The sequence below is a fragment of the Trifolium pratense genome, linkage group LG6 (assembly GCF_020283565.1).
Source record: "Trifolium pratense cultivar HEN17-A07 linkage group LG6, ARS_RC_1.1, whole genome shotgun sequence".
In the NCBI taxonomy this organism is placed as follows: Eukaryota; Viridiplantae; Streptophyta; class Magnoliopsida; order Fabales; family Fabaceae; genus Trifolium; species Trifolium pratense.
Genome location: NC_060064.1, coordinates 8,830,195 through 8,852,809, shown reverse-complemented (window position 1 = coordinate 8,852,809; position 22,615 = coordinate 8,830,195). Strand labels below are relative to the sequence as shown.

General features: G+C 32.8%; 2 protein-coding genes and 2 pseudogenes across 2 annotated transcripts; all 4 read right to left on the bottom strand.

The window, feature by feature from the left end:
- Positions 1 to 16,395, bottom strand: part of LOC123891676 — a 44,311-nt pseudogene extending 27,916 nt beyond the window's left edge.
- LOC123890127 (serine/threonine-protein kinase ATM-like) lies at positions 13 to 6,936 on the bottom strand. The gene is made up of 6 exons (XM_045939682.1): positions 6,795 to 6,936; positions 6,372 to 6,682; positions 4,681 to 5,273; positions 2,876 to 2,953; positions 2,634 to 2,795; positions 13 to 2,097 (listed from the first exon to the last, which is right to left on the bottom strand). The coding sequence occupies exons 3-6, from the start codon at positions 4,954 to 4,956 to the stop codon at positions 2,044 to 2,046; spliced, it is 570 nt and encodes a 189-aa protein (XP_045795638.1). The 5' UTR covers positions 4,957 to 5,273; positions 6,372 to 6,682; positions 6,795 to 6,936; the 3' UTR covers positions 13 to 2,043.
- On the bottom strand, positions 7,069 to 12,885 carry LOC123890125 (serine/threonine-protein kinase ATM-like). Its single transcript, XM_045939680.1, has 7 exons — positions 12,499 to 12,885; positions 11,881 to 11,937; positions 11,646 to 11,730; positions 11,226 to 11,300; positions 7,960 to 8,031; positions 7,239 to 7,386; positions 7,069 to 7,151 (listed from the first exon to the last, which is right to left on the bottom strand). Exons 1-7 carry the CDS (start codon positions 12,627 to 12,629, stop codon positions 7,147 to 7,149), a joined length of 573 nt encoding a protein of 190 aa, XP_045795636.1. The 5' UTR covers positions 12,630 to 12,885; the 3' UTR covers positions 7,069 to 7,146.
- Positions 16,396 to 18,859: 2,464 nt separating the features above from the next.
- LOC123891675 overlaps positions 18,860 to 22,615 on the bottom strand; it is a 37,345-nt pseudogene continuing 33,589 nt past the window's right edge.

Sequence of the window (22,615 nt, the reverse complement as noted above, 5' to 3'; positions counted from 1 at the left end):
GCAGGATTACATTAACAGTTAATTAAATTAATAATAATAATAATAATAATAATAATAATAATAACATTAATATATAACAATAAACCATGTTCATTTCAAAACTATGTCCCTGATGAACAGAAGCACCTTGCTAAGATATAAAACAGAGTGCAAAGCTACAGTTAGGACAAAATAATGAAAATATGTACTATTATAGAAATCGCCAGTAAGCATGTACGAGCTGAGCTGATAACTAAAAGGAAAAAATTGTTTGTGTTGTAAATAAGGTACATGTGTAATTATTTATAATAATTGTATTTCGTCCATTAATCAGGCTCATTAAGAGCCCGTTTGGATTGGCTTATTTTTTAGCTTATGCGAAACAACTTAAGCGAATAAATAAGCTTTTATGTATTATTATAAGTTTTTCAAGGTAGTTTATGAGAAAACATCTTATAAAAATACAATTTTTGTCAGTGAAACCTTATGAATTAACACAAAAGCTTATTTATTTTCGTAAGCTATTTCCATAAGCTAAAAAATAAGCCAAATCCCAATGGGAGCTAAGTATAGAATAGTCTATTTAAACGAATTAGTGCATGTAGTGTATTCATAACTTTGAAATGTATCAAATATATTGTCTACATTATGCTTTGTATTTATTGAGGAGAGAGAGAGAGAGAGAGAGAGAGAGAAGAGAGAGAGAATTTGAATTTACCGAGTTCTGATGCATTTACTCAATTCACTTGGATTTATCTTCTGAAAACAGAGTCCGATGCCTTTACCATTTTAAACAATTCTAAAGCATGGTGGAATAAAAGTTTAACTTACTCATCAAAGCCTTCCTATCAGATTGGTGAGGTGAGTTTCTGAGTAAAATCTAAATACTTGGCTGATTTAGGCATCAACCACTAGGTTTATCTAAACTGGGCTTATCTCTTTATGTTAAAGCCTCTCTCGTCCCTTACAATATAGAAGTTGTTCCTAATATAGAAGTTTTTAAGCCTCTATCAGTGCCTTAAAAACTGTTTTCTTAATCAATAGACTTCATTCTTCATCCCTAACCTCTAGTGAATTCCAGTTCCCAGCCTTTCTCGGCTCTGTTTCTAGGAGGTTTACAACACTCTGTTCTGTGTTTCTGCAAAGACCAGCCAGCACTGTGGCAATGACAGCCAGGTTCTCTGCCCATCTCGGTTCAGTTACTAGGAGTTTCTTCTCCACTGTTCTTCTCATATCTGTTTTCCGAGTACGGCAACAGCAACGTATCGAGCTGGGAGTTTTTATCAGGATAGAGATTGTGGAGAAAATGTGTGTTTAAGTCTTTAAGAGTGTGGAACTTTGTCGTCATGGATAGGGGAGAGCATGCAATTTAAGAGATAGCAAGCTCTCTCAAAACCCCAATAACCAAAATGGTAGGGTCTAACTCAACTCCTACAAAACTGACTTTTAAGGTGAAGACTCAACACTTATACGCACATTGTCAAGCCATATCTCACCCAATGTAAGACTTCTCATCGGTCAAACCAGGTAAATAACTAGATTAGAAAGAGAGGAGAAAAGATTCGTATTACAAACGATATGGTAGTCGCACCAAAATCAAGAACCAAGAGACCAAGGGAAGGTGACTGAGATATGAAGGAAAATAAATTGCATATTTGTGCAACCAAAGCAATACATCAAGAGGACATCCAATGCTCAAACCAACAAAGAAAATTTTCATAATTAGTTGAATAGCCTTCAGAGGATCATGAATACCAGATGAAGCCATAATCAGTCAAAGGAGAGATAACAACATTAAACGGCGATGAAATACAGTTTTCAAAGCATAATGGTGGGTACCCACATCCTAAAATACGAAAGTAAGAACGAGGACTAATTTCGTCGGGCAAACTGGTAGGCAGAAAAATCGGTTGCCAAACTCACCAGGTGTGTCATCATGTGCAGTGAGGAAAAGACCAAGCATTAATTAAAACATGCAAGTTGGTTTTAACACATAAACGGGCTTATATCCTACAACTTTGTGGTTGCATAGATCAGGATATTCCTCTGCTGGTTGTGGTGCTCTTACAGGAAAATTTGTCGGGCAGCATTGGATGGTATAGGAAACACGCAGGAAAGCTGTAACATGGTGGCAAGAGGCAAAAATCGAAAAGGAAACATGTTGCCGAAAATATTCTTCCCCAGAGGACAGCAAGTACACTAGACAGGCACGATTTTTTGGTTCCCTCTGCCAGGATCTAGATCCCATCTTCAAAGGGAGAGAACAGATAAACATGATGTTGAAACGAAATTGTGTTTCAATCTACACAACAGAATCCATTATATATAGCCTTAAAATAATAAATACAGTACAAAATAAAAATAGGAGATTCTATTCATATTTAGATGGAGATATGCCTACGGTAAATCCACAGTAATTAGAAATATTCTAAACATATTTTCAACAAACATTGTATATTTTACTTTGATTTAGTAGATTTTATATAACAAATTCAGTAATTAGATTTACTTACTTTCTTACATTTTTCTCCATTTCTCCAACTTTCTACCTCAGTTATAACTTTATGTAATTGTTCATGGAAAGTTCTAGTTAATCATTACTTCTATAAAACAATCGTCTCCAAAAACCCACATACATTGAAATTCAAAGATACCTGTTTAGTTGTCACTTCACTTAAGTATGGGCCGCATTTCTCCTTACCAACAGCATCAAGGGAGAATAATTTAGATAGTAAAGCATGGGTAGAAGTCAACACATTCCCACAGGCAAGCGTAAGTCCAACTTGCTCTGTAATGATACCGCTCATTACATTAACCTACAAAACAATAAAGCAAACTGTGATATGTGTTCACATACAAATAGATTATTGAAATCTAGACCCAGATATTTTCATACCAAATCTATTAATCTTGTAGAATATTTGTCCACGCAATGAGGATGTTCACAGAGATGATGCAATATTTGTCCACGCACCTAAATTTATAATGAAAATCACATAAATGCTAAGATATCTTATAATAATTGAGTCAGTTCTTAAGAGTAATTTAGAATATATTAGATTGATTCTTAGCACTGATTCCTTACATATTTATATTTTATAATTTACTATTTTTTTAATTACGATAAAAAAAAAAAAAAAAAAAAAAAAAAAAAAAAACTTGTAGTTATTATTAGAAGTACAGAAACAGAGAAAGTAAAGTGAAGGAAGAGAGAAAGAGTTCTAGAAAGTTAGATTTGGAAGAATCTTGTATATTTCATTGTGATTATCATAAGTGTACAGTGGTTTATTTATAGACAATTAGATGTAACTAACTCCTAACGGAATTCTGACCTAGAGATAAAGAGGATTAGGCCAAAGCCCAATCTCTCAGTGTAAGATAGCAGCCTACTATATATTCCTAATAATCCCCCTTCAATTCTACGGAGGTTAACCAAGTGAGAACTTGTCAACCACCCTTAGCTAGTCAACTGCTGAATTCCTTAAAACCTATAACTTTATAACAATGCCATCATCTCCATTATTCTTTTTTTTCTTGTTGGCCATGCACAAATTCCGGTTACTCTTGTCTCTCAGGTTCTCTTTGCCGGTGAGTTTTTCTCCTTACGGTTTCCACACACTATATTAAAAGTATAGATTAGTTCGTTGAACTATTGTGTCCTCCTTATAGTTTCCTCTGCCAAGATGAAATCCAGCCTCACTATCCCATACTAAGTTCATCCAAGATCCAATTTGTCCCCTACCATCCCAAACACAATTGAGCATGGTGTCTTAAATTCTGATGTATTAGTGATGAAATATATGATTATACCAGACTCCCATTGTGAGTCATATATAAGGTTATTTCTCAATGATGCGTCAGGTTGTGAGAAATTTATCCATGGTTGTGACAAACACTAGGCATAGTTTCGCTTTTTAATTTTAGTTATTTATTGGGTATACTAAATATTTGTTTAGTATAAAGCTTCTGATTGTTATTGGAAGATTTGAAGAAACTTTAGTTCTTGTTGTGTATGATTCGTTGCCAGAAATTTTAGTTGATAATTCCAATAAGACTCTTCCTTATATATGCAACATTCTCACCAGCTTTGCAAGTTGATGGAGTTTTTTTTGCCATCTTGCCGAGTTGTCTTTCCCCTCCCCTCCCTTTCTTTTGAACCAAACATATATTTAATTAAAAACTCCCCTCCCCTCCCCTCCCCTTCACTAAAATCCCTCTCATCTCCTCCCCTCCGTTGAACCAAACAGACCCTTAGGATTGGTTTCCATATTTTTATATTCCATGATTTGTTTCCTTATTTAACTAGGGTTAGGATTTAGGAATCTAATAATTATCAAAATTAGTTTACATATTTAAGTAGAATTAGTCTCTCTTTTATATTATATTATGTTATATAATATTATAATTACAATTCAAAGTCTTTATTAGTTCCCCTTCCCTTGTCCATGACATGTATTATAAGACATTCCCTTGTCCATGGAGTTCAAATTCCCTTGGGGACAGATATAAAATGGAAATTAGTGCCATTTCGATAAATAACAATTTCTCCTTCCCTGGTTTTAAAATTTTAAGAATAAAAATAAAATCTTCCCTCCATACATATCTTAATCCCCTATAAATAGAAAGAAACTGTTCAATAACAATGAAAATATTAACATTGAAAATAATAAATTAGCAAATACGACAGTATCAAGAGTCTACCTTGGGATCGTACTCTTTCTCCATTAGTTTGTAGAGCGTATCCCACGTCAGTTTAGGTGAAGCTGAGAAAAAAAAGGAAATAAGTGATATCATGCCAACTTTCCAATTCTCTACAGAAGATGACACGCCACTTCCAAATTTTTTGACAAGTAAGCTATCCACATCTCTTGAATCGTCGTTAACATCCAACTCGATATCTACAATCCTGCTTTTACTTATTTCATATGAACAAGAACTTTGCAAACTATCAGTAGAAGCTGTATTTTGCATGATCATATCGGACTGAAGACTCGTCAAATGTTGAGAATAACCATCATATAGATTTACAAATTCTTTCAAAAGTGTCTCCACAGATGTGATAACCTTGCCAAATGGAACAAAGTCCGAATTTTGATCCCTCCATTCACAAAATATAGGTGATGAAAGAAAACAACGAACAGAAGCAGCAAGAGAACCCGTATCCTCACATTTAGGAACATTAACTTGAGCAACTGGCCCCGTGGGAGCTGTCTTTTTTAATGATACTGGCAGCCTTATCAACCATCACTTGCAAGTATTGGCTTAATTTCAAACAAAATGAAACATTTTTTTTCCTGAAATAACATAAAAGCATATATCAAAGTTAAATAATGGTTGAAATTAGGTAACTCGCGCTCAAACTAGTTTTCATTGTAGACTCACACAGACTCGAGTATACTCGCATCTATAGCCTTGCAACTTGCAAGTCTGAAGCAAGTTTACGAGTTCAATGTAATTTTTTTCAAAGAGCATAAACATGTTTGGCCTCACTGTTTCACTCAAAAAAACCTAATAGAACAGCAGACATTTCTCTCTGACCCGCGTCTGTACCACATGTTTCTTGCTGTCTCTATTCTTTGATGAATTTTTGTGTAATTGTTCTTTCATGCGTGCTCTAATTTTGTTTCATTAATTGCTGTTTTTATGCTTTTCTTTTATGTGTGCACTATTTTTGTTTCATTTTTGTTGTGTTTTACTTTATGCAGTAGGAAGGAACTAAGACTATATCTACATACTTTGCTACTTTGATTTATCATGGAGTTTTTTTGGTAACAACTCTATTATGTTGCTTGAAATTAAAAAAATTATGTACATGTGTCATTTACAGATTTTTTTAAGTCATTTTTTATTTTCAATAGACTCTTTCAAGTCTATGATTCAAGTCGGTGTCGAGTATTTTATACTATAATTTTTATTTGAATTAAGAGCATCCTGACATTAAGGAGTGTTTTATAGTATATAAATCCAAATATTTTTATACTAAATATGTTCAGGTAATTATTTTACTATTAGTATTATTATTAATATTTTTCTATTTAATATTTGATTTTTTATTACTAAATAATACTGTATTATTCTTTTTTTATTATGTTACAGAGCAAAATAAAAAAGCTAACAGAAAAAAAAAGTTAAAAACAGAATTTAAAAACATAAGAATAAAAAAGAAGTTAAAAATAGAAGAATAAAAGAGAAGAATAAAAAAGAAGTTAAAAATAGAAATTAAAAACAGAATATGATTTTAAAATGAGGAAGAAACGAAACTTAAAAAAATAAAAGAGGAAAAGAGAAGAGAAGGAAAGGAAACATAGGAATGAAATGAATGAAAAGAAGGAAAAGAAACAGAGGTAACGAGAAACAGAACAAACGGAGGAAGGACATGAAGGAAAAGTAACCTGAAACAAAGTGAACGGGTAGTGCATGGCGGTGCGGCATCGAAGCTGGAACTTTGGATTGGATACGATGGTGAAGCAAAGTACGTCGCTATCTATGTTTCTTTGATGAAACTTGAAAGTTAAAGTTAACAATAGCGAAAAAAGGATACCGAAACCAATGGTACCCTTACAAATTGGGGGAAATTTCGAAATTGCCCTAAAAACCATTATGGACACCTGTGACCCGCTCCGCTCCACATCAACGCTAAGCTTTCATGCTACTCTTTAATCCTCTGTTTTCCCCCTCCAATTCTACAAGTCTGATTGGAGGGCTATTCAAAAAGTATTACATTATTCCACTTCTATTTGGCAAAAAATAAACACCATAACCTTGGTCCCATAGTTATAACCAAATAGATAGAGGATGACAGTAAAGTGACAAACCTTATGAAGAAATAACCGTATAGTAGGTTAGACAAGAGAGAACATTTTAAGAAAATATCAGGTATATGTGTCTCATTATTTTCCTCTTGCTCCAACACTTCAAGAATAGAGGTCTCCATTTCAAGCAAAAGTTGATCACTTATTTCTTGGGGAACCCGTATGCCTGGAAACATTTGCAGCTCAGAAACCTGCAAAATTATCGATGCCTTTATGCAACCATGAGAGTTAACGCAAACAAGCTTTTGTAAGTAAAGGATCACACCTCAGCATTGGAAACTTTGTGAATTTCTGTGAGAACTTCTACGGAGCAATCCAAAAATTGTTGCAAGCATTGATGTTTAGGGTCTTCAACCTACACTAAACATCATAGCGAGTTTCTTAGTAATAGTTCAAGTAAATCTATTCAATCAAATATCAGTATATGGAAGAGTCATAGGTTATTACTATTATCAAGAGATTCAATAACATCGAAAGAGATGTGAACTAGACCAATTTCTTTAAAGAATTCAGTGAACGTAAGAAAACCTACACAAAGTGCAAACATAGCACTTGGCAGATACAAACCCATCCGCTCAGTCAATTTTGAATAACCCTGCACAATAAGGAACAGAAAAATGAAACTGATGCCTATATATTATTGTAAGTTAAGTGTTTGAGAACATATTGTCAAATATTCGTATAATTGTATGAGATCGTAATACTAAAGTGATTCGAGGTGGTGCCCTTTTACCATTGTTATTTTTCATTATAGACATAGTTAGGATTAGTCTCTCCCTTTATTATGATTATTTGATATAGTTTCCTCATTTTCCTCTTCCTTTCCTTATTTGGAGATATTCTAATGTCTAAATATTTGTACAGTCTCATTGAGTAATACAAGTAATTTATTCTAAATTATCAAGTTGATATGAACAGCAAGGTTCTGAAATCCTAGTTCCACATATTTGAGTTCAGTTCAGCCGTAGTGAAGGCTAACCCTGATCCTTTTTCAATTTGGGGTAGACGGGTGTCCAAGAAACACAGCCATTTCTTCTAGTATATGTGTGTACTGTACAATCTCATTGAGTAATACAAGTTGTCTATTTTAAATTATATATTTTCCTAATTGTATAAGTATAATGCAGGATAAAATACTTTGTTAATCGCAATTTAAAGAAAAGCATACCTTCCAATCAAGATGATTCAAAACTGCCTTCAAAAGGTTCTTTCTAAGATGTAAAATATCCGGCAGATCAGTCTGCATGACAGTAAATTTAAAACAAATGTTGATCAGCATAGAAATATTTTTCATTTCTACCTAAATAGGGCTTGGAATTAACCCACGTATTCTTAGATTGTGTCTAACACAGCCCTATGTTGTTAATCTCGGATAGCGGCGTGTAGCGCCGAACCTCAAAAATGCTATTGCGGTGTAGCGGGTAGCGCTATAGCGGTATAGCGGTCATGTACAAATTAAACATAAATTCCAACAACATACATAAATACTAAAATAGGAAAATACACAAAATTAAAAGGACTTTCTTACTTAATAATTATACTAAATATTGTCATTTACCATCAAAATAGGTTCTAAATAAAGACTAATAACATTCCATGAAGTTCTAGAAGTACTCGAAATGACATCCCATTAAAATTCTAGAAGTACTCAAAAAGACATACCATTAAAATTCTAGAAGTACTCAAAATGACATCCCATTAAAATAAAGCATAAGCAAGTTCTAAAAGTAGACAAAATAATGACAAGCCATTAATCTTTTGAAGCCCTTGAGACCACATCTGCTTCTGCCTCATCTTCACTTCTAAGCTCCACCACATTAAGATTTGAGAAAGGAACAAAGCTTGTAAGAAGAGGAGAAGAGCAGTTGATTTGGTGAAAGGAAACAGAGGAGTCGATTTGGTGAAGGAGATGTTGAAGGAGAAGAGGTGATTTGGTGAAGGAGTCCGTTGAAGGGGAGAAGAGCGTGATGTGAGAAAAGAAAGAAGAAACAACTCAAATAGAAAAGTAAATCACGTGTTGTGATGTGTTGGTAGCTTTTTGATGTGTAGAAAAGTGCAAAATACCCCTCACTTATGATTTATTTCCAAAATAAAGATTTTCATCAATTTTTTTTCCCTCCAAAACGCTAAAGCGGCCAAATAGCGCTACCAAAACGCTACACCACCGCTAACAAAACGCTATTTTCCTGCAAATAGCGGCCGCTATTTCCGCTTCTCTAAATAGCGGAAAGCAGTCTTATAGCATAGAAGAGAGGTGGTAAAACTCTATGCTATAGCGCTATAGCACGCTATAGCGCCGCTATTAACATCCTATACAAAATTGGCTTGCTAGGTAAGGATTTCCCAATCTAGGCGATGCGGGACTCGGAATTTTCTCCAATAGACCCTCTCACACACAAGGCTAGTGAGCCTGGTGTTTCGAAAATGAGTGACCCAACAACACATCTAGGATAGGCTCTAATACCATTTTAGACTTTGGGGTTAACTCAACTGCATAAAATCGGCTATTAAAGTAAGTATTGTCAAAACATTATACGCTCTATCGAGATGAGGGAGTTTTTCTCCATTACATTTGCAAAACTTGTTTTTTATTGAGCAACAAGAAATAGAAAATGTAACCACAAGTCACAACTAGAATACTATAAGAAGAGATGTGCAAATGGACAATTGAAGACTCAAAGCTTGCTCCATCTTTTGTTTTTGTAGAAAAAGGTGTGAATTACCCTATGGGCGTGGCAAACTTACTGCCATAAGGATCCGATTGAATTATTTTTGTAATCATTGCAAATTATTATCTTACTACGGTTTATTATATTACTACGGTTGATTACCCTATTTATGAGTTATTTTCCACATTCAAAACTTTCTATGCGGAAATTCGAAATCAATTTGGTAACACAATTCTATATAAACTTAAGCTTATATAGGTCAATTACTAATCTAACATCAAGTAAAAAATCACATGAAAAATATGATGCTTTGGCAACTTACATGAGACTTTCTCCTTGAAAAGTAACATGAGAAAAAATGCAAGATGCATAGACAAAGCAGACTATGAAAACAAAAAATTCTAATCAAGGGAAACTAGAACACGAATACAGAAAAAGAATACAGAATGGGGAAAATCAAGATCTTAGTTGAAACAAACAAAACGATTAGCTGCGAAGGAAATAAAAATACATTGGTGAAAATAACATATATATTTCTGAGTTTTAAATAGAGTACCTGCACTAATTCATTTAAATAGTAACAAGAATACAGGATCATGGCATTAGTAACACGTGAGCCGTTTGGTTGAAGCTGTTACTAAAAGAGCTTCAATTTCAAGCCGCAAAGCTAATTACACTAATTTGTGATAATCAAGTTGCATTGCATATTGCCTCAAATCCAGATTTTCATTAGGACCAAGCATATACAGATAAACTTGTCATTTTGCAGAGAAAATATCGAATCTGGCAACATTGTCACAAGTTTTTTCGATTCCAATAATCAGTTGATGAATGTTTTTACAAAATCCCTGCGAAGTCCTAGAATCAGTTATATATGTGGCAAGTTTGGTGCATTTGATTTATATGCTCCAGCTTGAGGGGGAGTGTTGATATTTGAATTAATAGTTAAGTACTCCCTCTGTTCCATTTTAAGTGTCGTTTTCTATAAAAAATTAAAAAAAAATAAAAAATGTTTCTTTTTAATTGTCATTTTCAAAATTCAAAGTAATATTTATTACAGTTTTGTCAAAATTAACTCTGACTGTTTATTGCAGAGGAAAAAAAGGTGAAGTGAGATAATACATCGTTAATGGTATTATAGGTAAAGGGAAAATTATTTGTTGTAAAGTAAAAAAAACGTATTAGCTTCATTGGTAGGTGTAAGCAACCATAAAATGACAATTAAAAAGAAAAGGAGGTAGTATATATATTCTAGAATATTCCATTGTAATTAATGTTGATGATTGAATATTGATTTGTTTCTGAGCTTATATAATAGAATCTCCTTAGTGTAGTTTAGACACAGTTTCACCATATTCCTCTCATTTTCTCTCTTATTCAACAACATTCTTCCTTATTCAACAATATTGTTTATAGTTGTTATTCACTTGGACTTGGGGTATTTCTTATCTCAAGAATACCCTGATTCATCTCATAGGATTGGGTTAGTTATTTTCATTACTAGTTTCCCTATTTAATTAAGATCGGGAGTCATATATCCCTATGAATAGGGGTAGGGCCCAACCTTTTATAATCATCCAAGCATCATCAAATCACGAATCAAAATCGTATTTTACAAGCTTTTGTTCTTCCTCTCCTCTCTATGTCTAAAATCCTCTAATTTCAACACTATTTAATATTAATTATATCTGCAAGGAGTATCATGATACCCATAAAAAAAAACTACAACATAAAATTGAGAGGAGGACTCTGTCAACAAACTTACAAGAGTGGCTATATTGCTGAAAATCGGCAACCCATGCACAATAGTACTCCATATTACTTTCCAACCATTCATGAACTGCAAAAATTCACTTGATTAAAGCAATGAATAATTAAGAAAGAAAATATGATACCATAGAAGCAACAAATAATGACAAATATCTAGAATAAGTGATACTAAAGATCCTTTTCTCTTTACATTGCTTTCACAAAAGTCTGTACCCATATGTTATACCCAACTAAAATACAGATAAGTATTCTCCTTAACAAAAAAGAAATAAAGAAAAACACAGCTTAAGAAGTGAAAAGTCCCATTAATTCAAAAGAAACTGGCCAAAAGCAATTTCACATGTCATTGTCAGCCTCCTTTGCCAACCCTAACTATTATTTATTTTTTTTGTTAGAACTCAAAAATAAAAAAGACCTCATTCAAAGTGGAAGGTGGCATTGACGATATCTTCATCATTGAATTTGGAAGCAACAGAGCAGACGAAAGTTCCTGCAAACTCCTTTAGATGCAATTGAACAGACATAATAAGTACACAACATTCAAAGGGTGGACAGAGTCCATTATATAAGTTTAAAGAACAAATCAGAAATGCAAAAGAGACAATAATATAGAGTAAAAAGAACCATTATGTCAATTCACAGTAGCATACCGCAGAGTCCACAACAAACCATCGTAGGCCCGATCAACATTTGCAGAATTAAGGATTCTGCAATATCATCCCAACTTTGTAAACTATTGAGGTGAACATTAACATTCTTTATTACAAGTATGTATTATACATGCATAGCGATATATTCAGTTCAAACCATGAGAAAAATAATCAAGTGTTTGAAGCAATTGCAAGTTGCAACCAGCAAATTATCAATCATAAGATGTCTCTCAAACCAGGAACATTATTCCCACAGATAATATTAACTTTTTGTCATTAATTTTATAAACAAAATACTTAAAGGAAAAAAAGAAAGCAATTTAAGTATAGGAGAAAGGGGGAAAAGTGAAGACAAACCACGTCAAAAAAAAAAAAGGAAAAACGGTAAAGAGAGAGTGAGAGAGAACATGTGTGAATGAACATGTAAATTATTATTATCTAAAAATATTCAGATCTTAACATCAAAATTAATAGAGGGAAAGAGAGTCAGGAATTTTAATATCCGCTAATTCCTAAGCAATATTTTGTGCAGAAAACTGACTGTAATTTTGAACCAAAGTTGAAAAAAAAATTGTCAGAGTAACAGTTCCTTTGTTTACCCTACCAATGCTAAATTACCTGTCAAAGCTCATCCATATGCCATCAAACCAGTACAGCAACAGATCTTTGCAAATGCGAGTATGGAAGTTTCGAGTTAGATAACAAAATGCAGCATTCGTATAGCATAGATCCTCATCAGATATTGGCATGATGATATTTAATTTAAATAATAATGTAAATTAACATACACAACAATATTAATTTCGGCATTATGATATCAGAAGATGTATTCAAACATACACAACAAAAGTGAATTTCTAATTGCATGAATATGAGAAGGGAAATACATGGCTTGCTTTCATCCAAGTACAAACTGATCTTTTTCATGTTATGAAAGAAATAATTATGTGAATGCATAATATTGTTTACCAGTTGTCCTACAGTGATGAAACAAGTAACTTATAACAAATAGCAGAAAATTATATTGAGACATAAATCCCAAGCAAAAACGCTAGATATAGAGGTGAACAGATGGAATAAGAAATTATAAGACAAGAAAAAAGACAGGATAAGGAAAGATAAAAACTAGCAATTCACATAGGCATAAAACTAGTAGTTGGTCCCAGTATGAAATAGAAAATGTATTACGTACACCCCTCAAATTAGCGTATAAATTACCATAGCCATTTTCCTTTCACGAGTGCCTCCCTCAAAACCACAGCAGCAGGTTCTCTCTTAACCCGTTTTTCACTTAATGAGGCCCTGGTTGTATTAAGACACGCCTGAGGAGTAAATCTGATTAGCAACCAATATTGAAATTCTTGTACAGAAAAAAATTACTCCCTCCGTGTCATACTAAGTGTCCTGTTTGGATTTTTTTTATATCACATTACTTGTCACTTTAGAATGCCATGAGTATTTGCTACTTTTTTCAATGTTACCCTTATTAAAATTTAAAACAATTAAAGTGAAAGACATGGATATAATAGTAGTTACAACAGCAGGGTGGGTTGCTTATGAACGGGAGTAAAGGATATTTTAATCCATCCTAACACATTATTTTGCAATGAGAATTACTAGTATAATGAATCATTTTCTTAAGATGTGTGCGATACCTTAAATGACAGTTAATATGCAATGGAGGGAGTGTATAATAGTACAAACAGTAATAATAGTTGAAAATTACATACTTAAATATCTCTGGATCATATTCTAACAAATGAAATAATAATAATATAATAATAATAATAATAATAACAACAAGAATAATAATAATAATAATAATAATAATAATAATAATAATAATAATAATAATAGTAGTAGCAGCTAAAATTCACAAGTCTACAAAACCAAATAGATCAACCCAACAATAAAACGAAATGTAATTAGAGAAAAGGAAGAGGGCTAGTAAGACACAGGGGGTGCTAAGCACTTTTCTTGAAACCTCTAAAGACAAAGCATGAGAAACTGCTCCATAGTATACCAGCTGACCGATATTCATCACTAAACAAAAACAATGAAGTAAAAAGGAAGCATAACAAGAACTGTGCACAGATACTTGAATATTAAGTCCAGGAATCGGTGGCTGAGTTTCTAGTAACTACCCTATAAAATAGAACTGCTGCAAGTTCCACTAAGCCGCATTGTGAGCTACTCAAAGTTCCAAGTTTATCATCCATATTTCCATCAACCCTGGGTAGAATATTAATTAAGATCATCATAAACTACAAAAAGATTCATCATTAAAATTATAAAATGGATAACATAAGACACTCACCGCGGCATTGTAGTACTAGACACGCTACCCTGATCAAGATCCTTATAAATCACATCCAAAAGATGTTCTACTACCAATAACTGCCTATCATCAGCACCTCTAATTAAATTTAACTGTGTCCTTGCATAGACCATTAGGGAATCCTGCAATAGAAATAATGATAGAAATTTGAAAAATGTAAATGCAATTCATAAGTTTATTTTTTATAAATGCAACCGTGAGAGACCTTAAGCACTCGATCATGTGTTGTCAGCCAACATTGAAACATAAACTCCTGCATAGCATTATGAATCTCCAACAACTGAAAGCCCAAATTTGGACCATCATTTAACAAATATGTATTGATACATTCAACAAGTTTGCGTGATATCTTTCCTTCTTCCCTGAAGAAAGTAACAAAACAAAAGCCATATTGTACTCTAGCAGATAATGATAATAGTAAAAAAGAAAAACATTGAATCGCCTTAGGAAATACATAGTGAATGAACAGATCTTGACAAATCCCTTAACAATGTCTTCTCGTAGATTAACAGGGTAGTCTCGAGGAGGATAATCCAAAAGTGAATGAAGAGTTAAGATATTGCGGAAGACCTCTTCTTTGGAAGTAAAATGACTTATGTTTTTACCATTCAAGCTTGCTTCAACTTTCTCAATATACAGCATCACCAGGCCTAGCCATAAAGAATTTGATTAGAAGAACAAAAAAGGAAGATTAAAACAGACAGTTGTGGTTAGAAGTCACAACGGTACACGCTTCATGTTTGCAAAAACATACTGCAATAAACGCGCTTCCTCATCTGAAAACTGTAATCCCTGACTGCCAATAGATGCCGGAGGATAATCCCATACTCTGACCGAAAGCTTGGAACATTGCTCAGGACATCCCAAACATGATTAAAAAGTGGTTTGACCACAGATGACAAAGGCAGAATTTTGCCTAAAATAAAAAGGAAAACAGGTAATTAAGAGGGGGGAAATTAACAATATTAACTTCATAAGATAAGTTTCTAACATTTTTTGGTTGATAAGTTTCTAATATTTTTTGGGTGCAGTTTTATTTTATAATTTAGCTTCATATGCTTTAGTATTTATTTCTGGTCAAATGGAAAGAAAAGAATAGTCATATTACAAACTAAACTGACCTGAATACTTAGCAGCTTCTGCTCGCTGCACAATAAGTCTAAGAGTCTTTGCATATATCATTTTTGGATTTCTCCGCTTACTTGAGGATATTTCCAATGATGAAGCTTTAATAACCAAAGAAACCAGAAAAGGCCACGTTTCAGCTGCCCCCAAAAGCAATTTAAGATAGATTAATTAAGCATGGGTAAAATTTACAACTTGTCTTGATAAATATATATATTATTGCATCCAACAATGCATGTAAAAAATTTAAAAATAATCTTACAGTGAGGAACTTCATCTGGCCTAAGCTTTGACGTACTCAGTCCAATAAATTTGCAGAAGTTATATGATCTTTCTCCTTCTAACCAACTATTTAACAACTTGATCCCTTCCAGGTAATGTAAAAGATAGTACCACGAATTAGAATCAAATACAAGAACCTCGAAGCATGTACACAGAAAAGAAAATTCAATAATAAATAAAGCTTATCCAACTCAATCATAACAAACACGGCATCATTTTTTTTTAGGGTTTAGGGTTATAATAACTATAATAATCTAATTAAAATTAGATTAACAAATAGATGAACAACTTCCTTATCCAAATCAAACCAGTGATAATCATACAAATTGAAATCCGATAGAACAGAATAACGAATTTCAAAACAAAATTGAACACAGAGTATGCATGAAATTAAAACCTAAAACGAATAGTGAAAAAGTTTTCGCAGCGATGAAGTAAAGAAATGTAAATAGTGAGTTTTGAAAGGGATTGAAGGTTACTTACTTCGCGAGGTTTAACTTTCTCCGATGAGAGATTTTCTACAATCTCTCGAACGTCTCTGGAACTGATTTTCGCCATTGTGGCTACGGAATTAGCCGTTACACATCAAGTTATGTAGAGGCTAGGGTTTCGGCGTTGAGATATGTAACGGTAAAATGAAGGGTTTTATACTCTCGGAGACCAATTTCGGCCGTTGTTTCAGTGTTAAGAGAGAGCGCAGCTTTGCTCCGGTTAATGGCTGAGATTAGCTAAGCCTTTGTTTTAAATTTTAATGGTGTTGATTTTTTTTTTTAACGTTATAATATGTTTTTTTTTTTAACGTTATAATATGTTTTTTTTTTTAACGTTATAATATGTTTTTTTTTTGAAGAGTTTCTAATGGTTGATTAATAGTAGTAAACAACACAGAAGAAAATGGGACTCCATGCTAGAGGATTACTAGTTTACTATCCACCCCCACCTTTGACAAACACACCTCCTCTTTTCTGATTTTACAAAAATGTCCATTTTAAATATGAACCCAAAGTTGGGGTCTTGGTCCCTTGTATATGAAATATGGATGAGTTTTTTTTTTTTCTGCGTTTTATTTTTGGATTTAATTGATATGCACTGACGGTGTAAAATAATTTTACACTATCAACCAATACCAACCATGTTTTCCGCCACATCACCCCACTTCACCCCACTTTCTTGATATGACATGGCAAAATAATGGTTGTTTATTGGACGATGGTGTAAAACTATTTTACACCGTCGGTGCATATTAATTAAACTCTTTATTTTTACTTCTTCTGTTATTTAAATAGTAGACATTATAAAATAAAAAATTTGATGTTTTTTTAGATTAATTAGTGAATTACTAATAGGTCGGTTGGGTATTTAGCAAAAGAGGATAGATTTCCGCAACTTATCTTTTACTAGTAAAAGGAATGTTGAGTTGTTCATAAGCAAGCATTGTGATGATGTGGCACCTCTAAGAAAACTCAACTTATTTGATAAAAAAAAATTCACTTATAAATATTTAATTTAATTATTCGTTTATCTTTTACTAGTAAAAGGAAGGTTGAATTGCTCATAGGCCTTCATTGTGATGATGTGGCACCTCTAAAAAAACTCCATATTTTTATTGAAAATTTACCAACTTCTCTTAATTATTAAAAATATCTAAAATAAAATTTATCCTCCACAAATTAAATTTCATGTCTAATGATTAATACATGAATGAATAGAAAAAGAAACCCCCATAATTTCAAAAGACTATATTTTGGCATATATAAAATGATAAATATAGATTAATAGAAAACGTAAATGACTAAATAATTAAGAGTAACCTAAATATCCATATATTTGCCCAAATAAAAAACTTAATTCGTATATATGGATCAATAAAACATTCATACGTAAAAACCAAAAAAATATATCCATATGTCACTAAAATATGTACATATAAATTATATGTATATATAATTTTTAGTATTGTTATTAAATATATATAATCTAATTTTCTAAAAAAACCATGATAAATCATATTAATATATTATTACACATTGCAAGAGGTTAAATCAACAATCAAACGATTAGCTTATCAAAAAAAAAAACAATCAAACGATTAATTACAAGGAATAAAAACAATTATGATTGACCCTTAGGTATATGATGCAACTATAACTGCAAAATTATTATTATTATATTATACAATTAACCCTCATGATTGTTGGAGTTCCTTTCAATAATTATATATAAAAAAAAACTGTATGTTTTACCACAATGGTCTTTATAAATATTGATACTCACACATCACTACTTGCCCATGGTCTCATATTTTGTAATCTTATTTTTTTCTTTTTTGTGTTTTCTAACCTTCTTTGTAGTAATTTCATCAAGTCATGTCTACTCTTGAGTAAATCAACTACACTATCTTATTGTTTCAAGGAAAAATGTAATTCTATTTTCAAATGTATTTTCCTCATTGTTTTTTGGATAGGTTCTTTTTTTTCTTTCAAATATAGCAATGAAATGTATATTCAAGAATAACATTGCGACAATGAAAAATATATATAACTGCAATTTCTTAACTTTTTTTTAGTGGTACTTGGTTTTAATAGAGAAGATTTGGAAATGTAATACAAGTTGGTCGTATGAAGCAAATTTGGAAGAATTTAATCTCTACTTGGATAGAGGTGTTTTCATATGCTTAATCATCTTGGTTAGGATTCAAATTAGTGGATTGGGCTGGTACGAAGGTTTTCAAGTTTGCAATTGAGCTAAGTTGTATTTTAATTTCTTTATTACTTTTAGAATAAACTCATTTAAGTCACTAAGAAAAATCGTAAGATTCCATTTAGTTTCTAAGACAAATATTAAAAGTATCTCACTATCTACCTTAAATTTTGTTTGATTGATGAATGAAAAGTGGCGTAGCAATTTAGTCACTACTTTACAATTTATACTTTTTTATTACACCAACATTTTAACTACTAATTTTGATATTCCATTGCTTAAAAAGACACATAAAATTAAAGATGCAAACAAATTAAAGAGAGGATAGTGGCATAAACCTCACTAAGAAAAATAAAATTAAACCAAAATAGAAAAGAAAAAGAATTAAGCATATGGTGAAAATGATAAACGAAACCACTAGCTAAATAATTCTGACAAATAAAAGGCAAAGAAATCTTAATAAGTAATATAAAATGTTATATTATATTTATCTATTTTATTATTTAAATTACTCTCTAAGCATAATAGTATTTGATTGAAAATTAAAAATGATAGAAAAGTAGGTTTGAAAAACATATTTGCAATAAATGCTTGCTTGGGACGTTATTTTTACTAAAAGATGGAAATTTAACATAACTTCAGCAGCAGATGCCAAAAATGAATAGAAACCATGAGCTGTTAGAATTCATACAGCATCCTGTCGTAGGTCATCATTTCCAGATTTTGCAAGTTGCCGATATCTGCAGCCATCAGAACCCAAGCACTCAACCACTTTAGGAGCATTTATACCATTCATTATCCTGTATGTTAAACCAACACAAAGCAGATTTAAGAATAAATATTGAATGCTAGAAGAAAATTGTCTCTAATTTCTGTAAATGATCGAGACATACATAACAGAATCTGCTAATCCTTTGAAGTAAGGAAAAGTGCCTTCTTGGTATTGACAACTATGATCAATTGAAATGGTAGCTGTCACTACAGGTACCTGAAAGGCCAAAGGAAATGCCTTAGCACATAAATAGCTTTAAATAAGAAGATTTAGCAAACAAAGGTTTAGCAGACCTAATGTTGACAATATACAAATGCTTCTTTTAGAATTTATCACATGTTTATATCATTAGCTGTACAAAATCAGTGATTAAGAGTGGATTAACCAATCACATCAATTTAGCATTCATTGTATTTATTGTAATTACATTATTATAATTACAAGTGAAATGTGCTCTTTTTCAGACACAGAAATCACAATTTCTTCATGGGTATCAGTAGTGATATGATTATTAGGTTCAATGTGCAATTCCTATGACTGCCTTTACACTGTGCGTTTTCCCCCTCTCTCCGTACAGCTTCTAACCACCGGTCATAATTTACATATCTAGTCTTTGTCCATACCGTCACTGTTAACCAGTTCTTTGGCAACTTTTCTGGCAACTGGAATAACAATTATGGCTATTTTCTGGCGAACATCCGCTGGAAATCATAAAAAAATGTCACAAGTTTAGATGCTGATTGTGGAGAAGATTGTTTTTCTCAATTTGATCCTTCAAGATCTTGGATTCGAGACTAGGGTGCTTCAGATCATATTGCTGGTAATCTTTCTCTTTACTCAAACTTATCTCTTTCAAAAATTACTTAATTTATATCCCTTGCGATGGTTCAAAAGTTAAAGCTATTAGTGCTAGCCAAGTCTCCCCCCTTCCGTCATTAAATTCAGACTTCGTCTTTCTCACCCCAAGTAGGCCTTTGAATCTAATATTAATAAGTAAATTGACTCACACTCTTCACTGTTTAGTTACCCTTTTCACTTCAAAGGAGGAAATAGTCCCGCCTAGGCATGGCAATGGGGCGGGGCGGGGACGGGTTTTGCCCTCCCCAAACTCAAACCCATAAAGTTCGGGTTTCCCCAAACCCATCCCAAATTCGAGCGGGGATAAAAATTATAACCCCAAACCCATACCCAATGGGGATCGGGTATCCCCATCGGGTTTCGGGTATCCCCATTACGCCTCTTTCCACATGAATTTATATTATATTTTAGTATTTTTTTATTAAAAAAAAAGTTAAATGTCCAAAATTATTTTTTCTCAACAATAATTTTTTAAATAAAGAAAAAAAAATATAGAAAATGGTTTGTTTAATACTCAAATTAAAATAAAAAATAAATATATGAACCTAATTTAAGAGATTGTTTAAGCGTTTCTAATTTAAAAGAGGTGAAATCTAATTTTTAGTATAAGCGGGGCGGGTTCGGGGACGGGTTCGGGGTGGGTATCAATGTACCCATTACCCGCACCAAACCCATATTTTGAAATCGGGGAAAACCCAAACCCGAACCCAAACCCAGTCAACTCGGGTATTCCCCGTCAAAACGGGTATGGTTTGGGTGGATACCCGCGGGTATGGGTTTTATTGCCATGCCTAGTCCCGCCTCCACTTTTCCCTAATGGAGTCTTGTCAATTCTATTTTTAACCCTCGACAATTCTATTTCGAAGCACCAACAATCAAACTTTAAGAGCATGGTACTCTTCCTTGAAACACTTATTTTAGGAACTTGGACTTCTTCCTTGAAACACTTATTATTGATGTCCTCGTGAGTCTACAGTACCTCGACCAGCTAGTGGAGTGGCCTACTTCAAAACTGGGATAGTGAGAAAGCAGGGTTCGTGATGGCTGCTGTTTGAATTATATATATTACTATATAATCCTTAGTAGTGGGAGATTACGGAATCATTAAATCATTGCCTCATCCTGAAAGTTTTGTCTTCATAAATAAATTTAGCAATTGACTTACAAGTTCTAGCACTGGGAGATTACGTAAATCCCTTCGTGGTGTCACTCTTTTATTGGTATCCTACATAAAGAACTCAATTAGAATGATTTCTAAAAGCTTCTTCAAAAAAAAGAATGATTTCTAAAAGAAATAATTTCAGTTTCTCTGCAAGCCACTAATAGAAGTTTTTCTACAGAAAAATTCATTGTCACATAAAAGAATGGTTATGAAATATAAAAAATGTGTCACCTCCTTCTTTGTTTCCATCTCAGCAAGTCTGATATAAATATCCACCATTTGCCTAATCTACATATAATCAGAGTTTAGTGATAATTGATTTATTATTTTTTTGAAACGGTCAATTTTAGTAATTAATTGTTAAGCTAGTATTTTTCTCGTTTGCCCGGATTTGAACCCAGACCTCCAAGATTATTAAAACTAAGAGAAGAAAATATATAGAAAAAGTGTTGTTACTTGCTGTATGATTGCTCCATGATAAGATGACAATTCATTTAGCAGGTTTTCTGCTGCATGCTTCTTGTCCATATCAACCACGAACGAACTTCTACTAAGCTGTTTATCCTTGATACGGTCACCATTTGCCTGGGCCAGAAGCTGAGTAAATATATAATGACTTTTTTTAATCATTTGATGAATAATATTAGACACAAATGTATAAAATGTATTCAGAAATTGAAAAGAGAAAGAAAATAAGTAAATATATGATTTCAAATTGGAAAATAAATATATAGTCCAATAAAATAAGGATTGGTTTACATTTCCCTTGATCATAGATGTATAGTCAATAGCCATTCAAAATAGTTGCTTGATGTTAGATAACTGGTACGTACTTGAAGTACCGTATGATATGGATGATCAATAGCCATTTTCTTCACAAGAGAAACCAAAGCAAACTGCATGATACATGTTCATGTTACATAACATAAAGGAAACAAAATATGCAAAACATTTGATGTGTGCAGAACAGGGAAAACCAGAACCTGGAAATTAAGAGGTCCCTGACCATCCTTTGAGCTACCCATCCTTGAAGCAATTTGGTATACTAATGGTATAAATTTGAAGGATTGAACCTACAAACAGATTCAAATTTAATTAGCATACGAAGGCCACCGATAAAGGCTTTGAAAAAAAGGGGATTGCCAATGCCTTATTCTACAAACCTCATCAATTGTGCTAAGCATGGTATTTACAACATGTTTTCGAGAAGAAAGACTGAACCACAAGGAAACAATTCGGAACACCTGAAAGCAAATAAACTTGATAAAGAAAACTATATTACCTTGCAACACATACAATGTTTAAATATAGTGTACATGCATGAATTTATCAGTTGTGAAAGAAACTAAGAGCAACTCCACACCACTCGCACATCATACTTGTCACCTATGACTAAACAATGTTTGTATCCCTCCAATGCAAGATTAAGAAAACTGTCCCGGTCATCCTGAGATGTTGAAAGACAGGGAAAATGGGACATATTATAAGTTGTGGGATT

Excerpts from the sequence above, each read along its gene's own strand:
- LOC123890127 (XM_045939682.1), bottom strand. The coding sequence starts at position 4,956 with ATGATCATGCAAAATACAGCTTCTACTGATAGTTTGCAAAGTTCTTGT. Across the intron at positions 2,796-2,875 it reads CTACAAGATTAATAGATTTG|GTTAATGTAATGAGCGGTAT; the intron begins GTATGAAAATAT and ends ATTGTTTTGTAG. Across the intron at positions 2,098-2,633 it reads GTGAAGTGACAACTAAACAG|CTTTCCTGCGTGTTTCCTAT; the intron begins GTATCTTTGAAT and ends ACCATGTTACAG.
- LOC123890125 (XM_045939680.1), bottom strand. The coding sequence starts at position 12,629 with ATGCCAATATCTGATGAGGATCTATGCTATACGAATGCTGCATTTTGT. Across the intron at positions 11,731-11,880 it reads GGTTTGTTGTGGACTCTGCG|GAGTTTGCAGGAACTTTCGT; the intron begins GTATGCTACTGT and ends TTGCATCTAAAG. Across the intron at positions 7,387-7,959 it reads TGAATCATCTTGATTGGAAG|GGTTATTCAAAATTGACTGA; the intron begins GTATGCTTTTCT and ends CTTATTGTGCAG.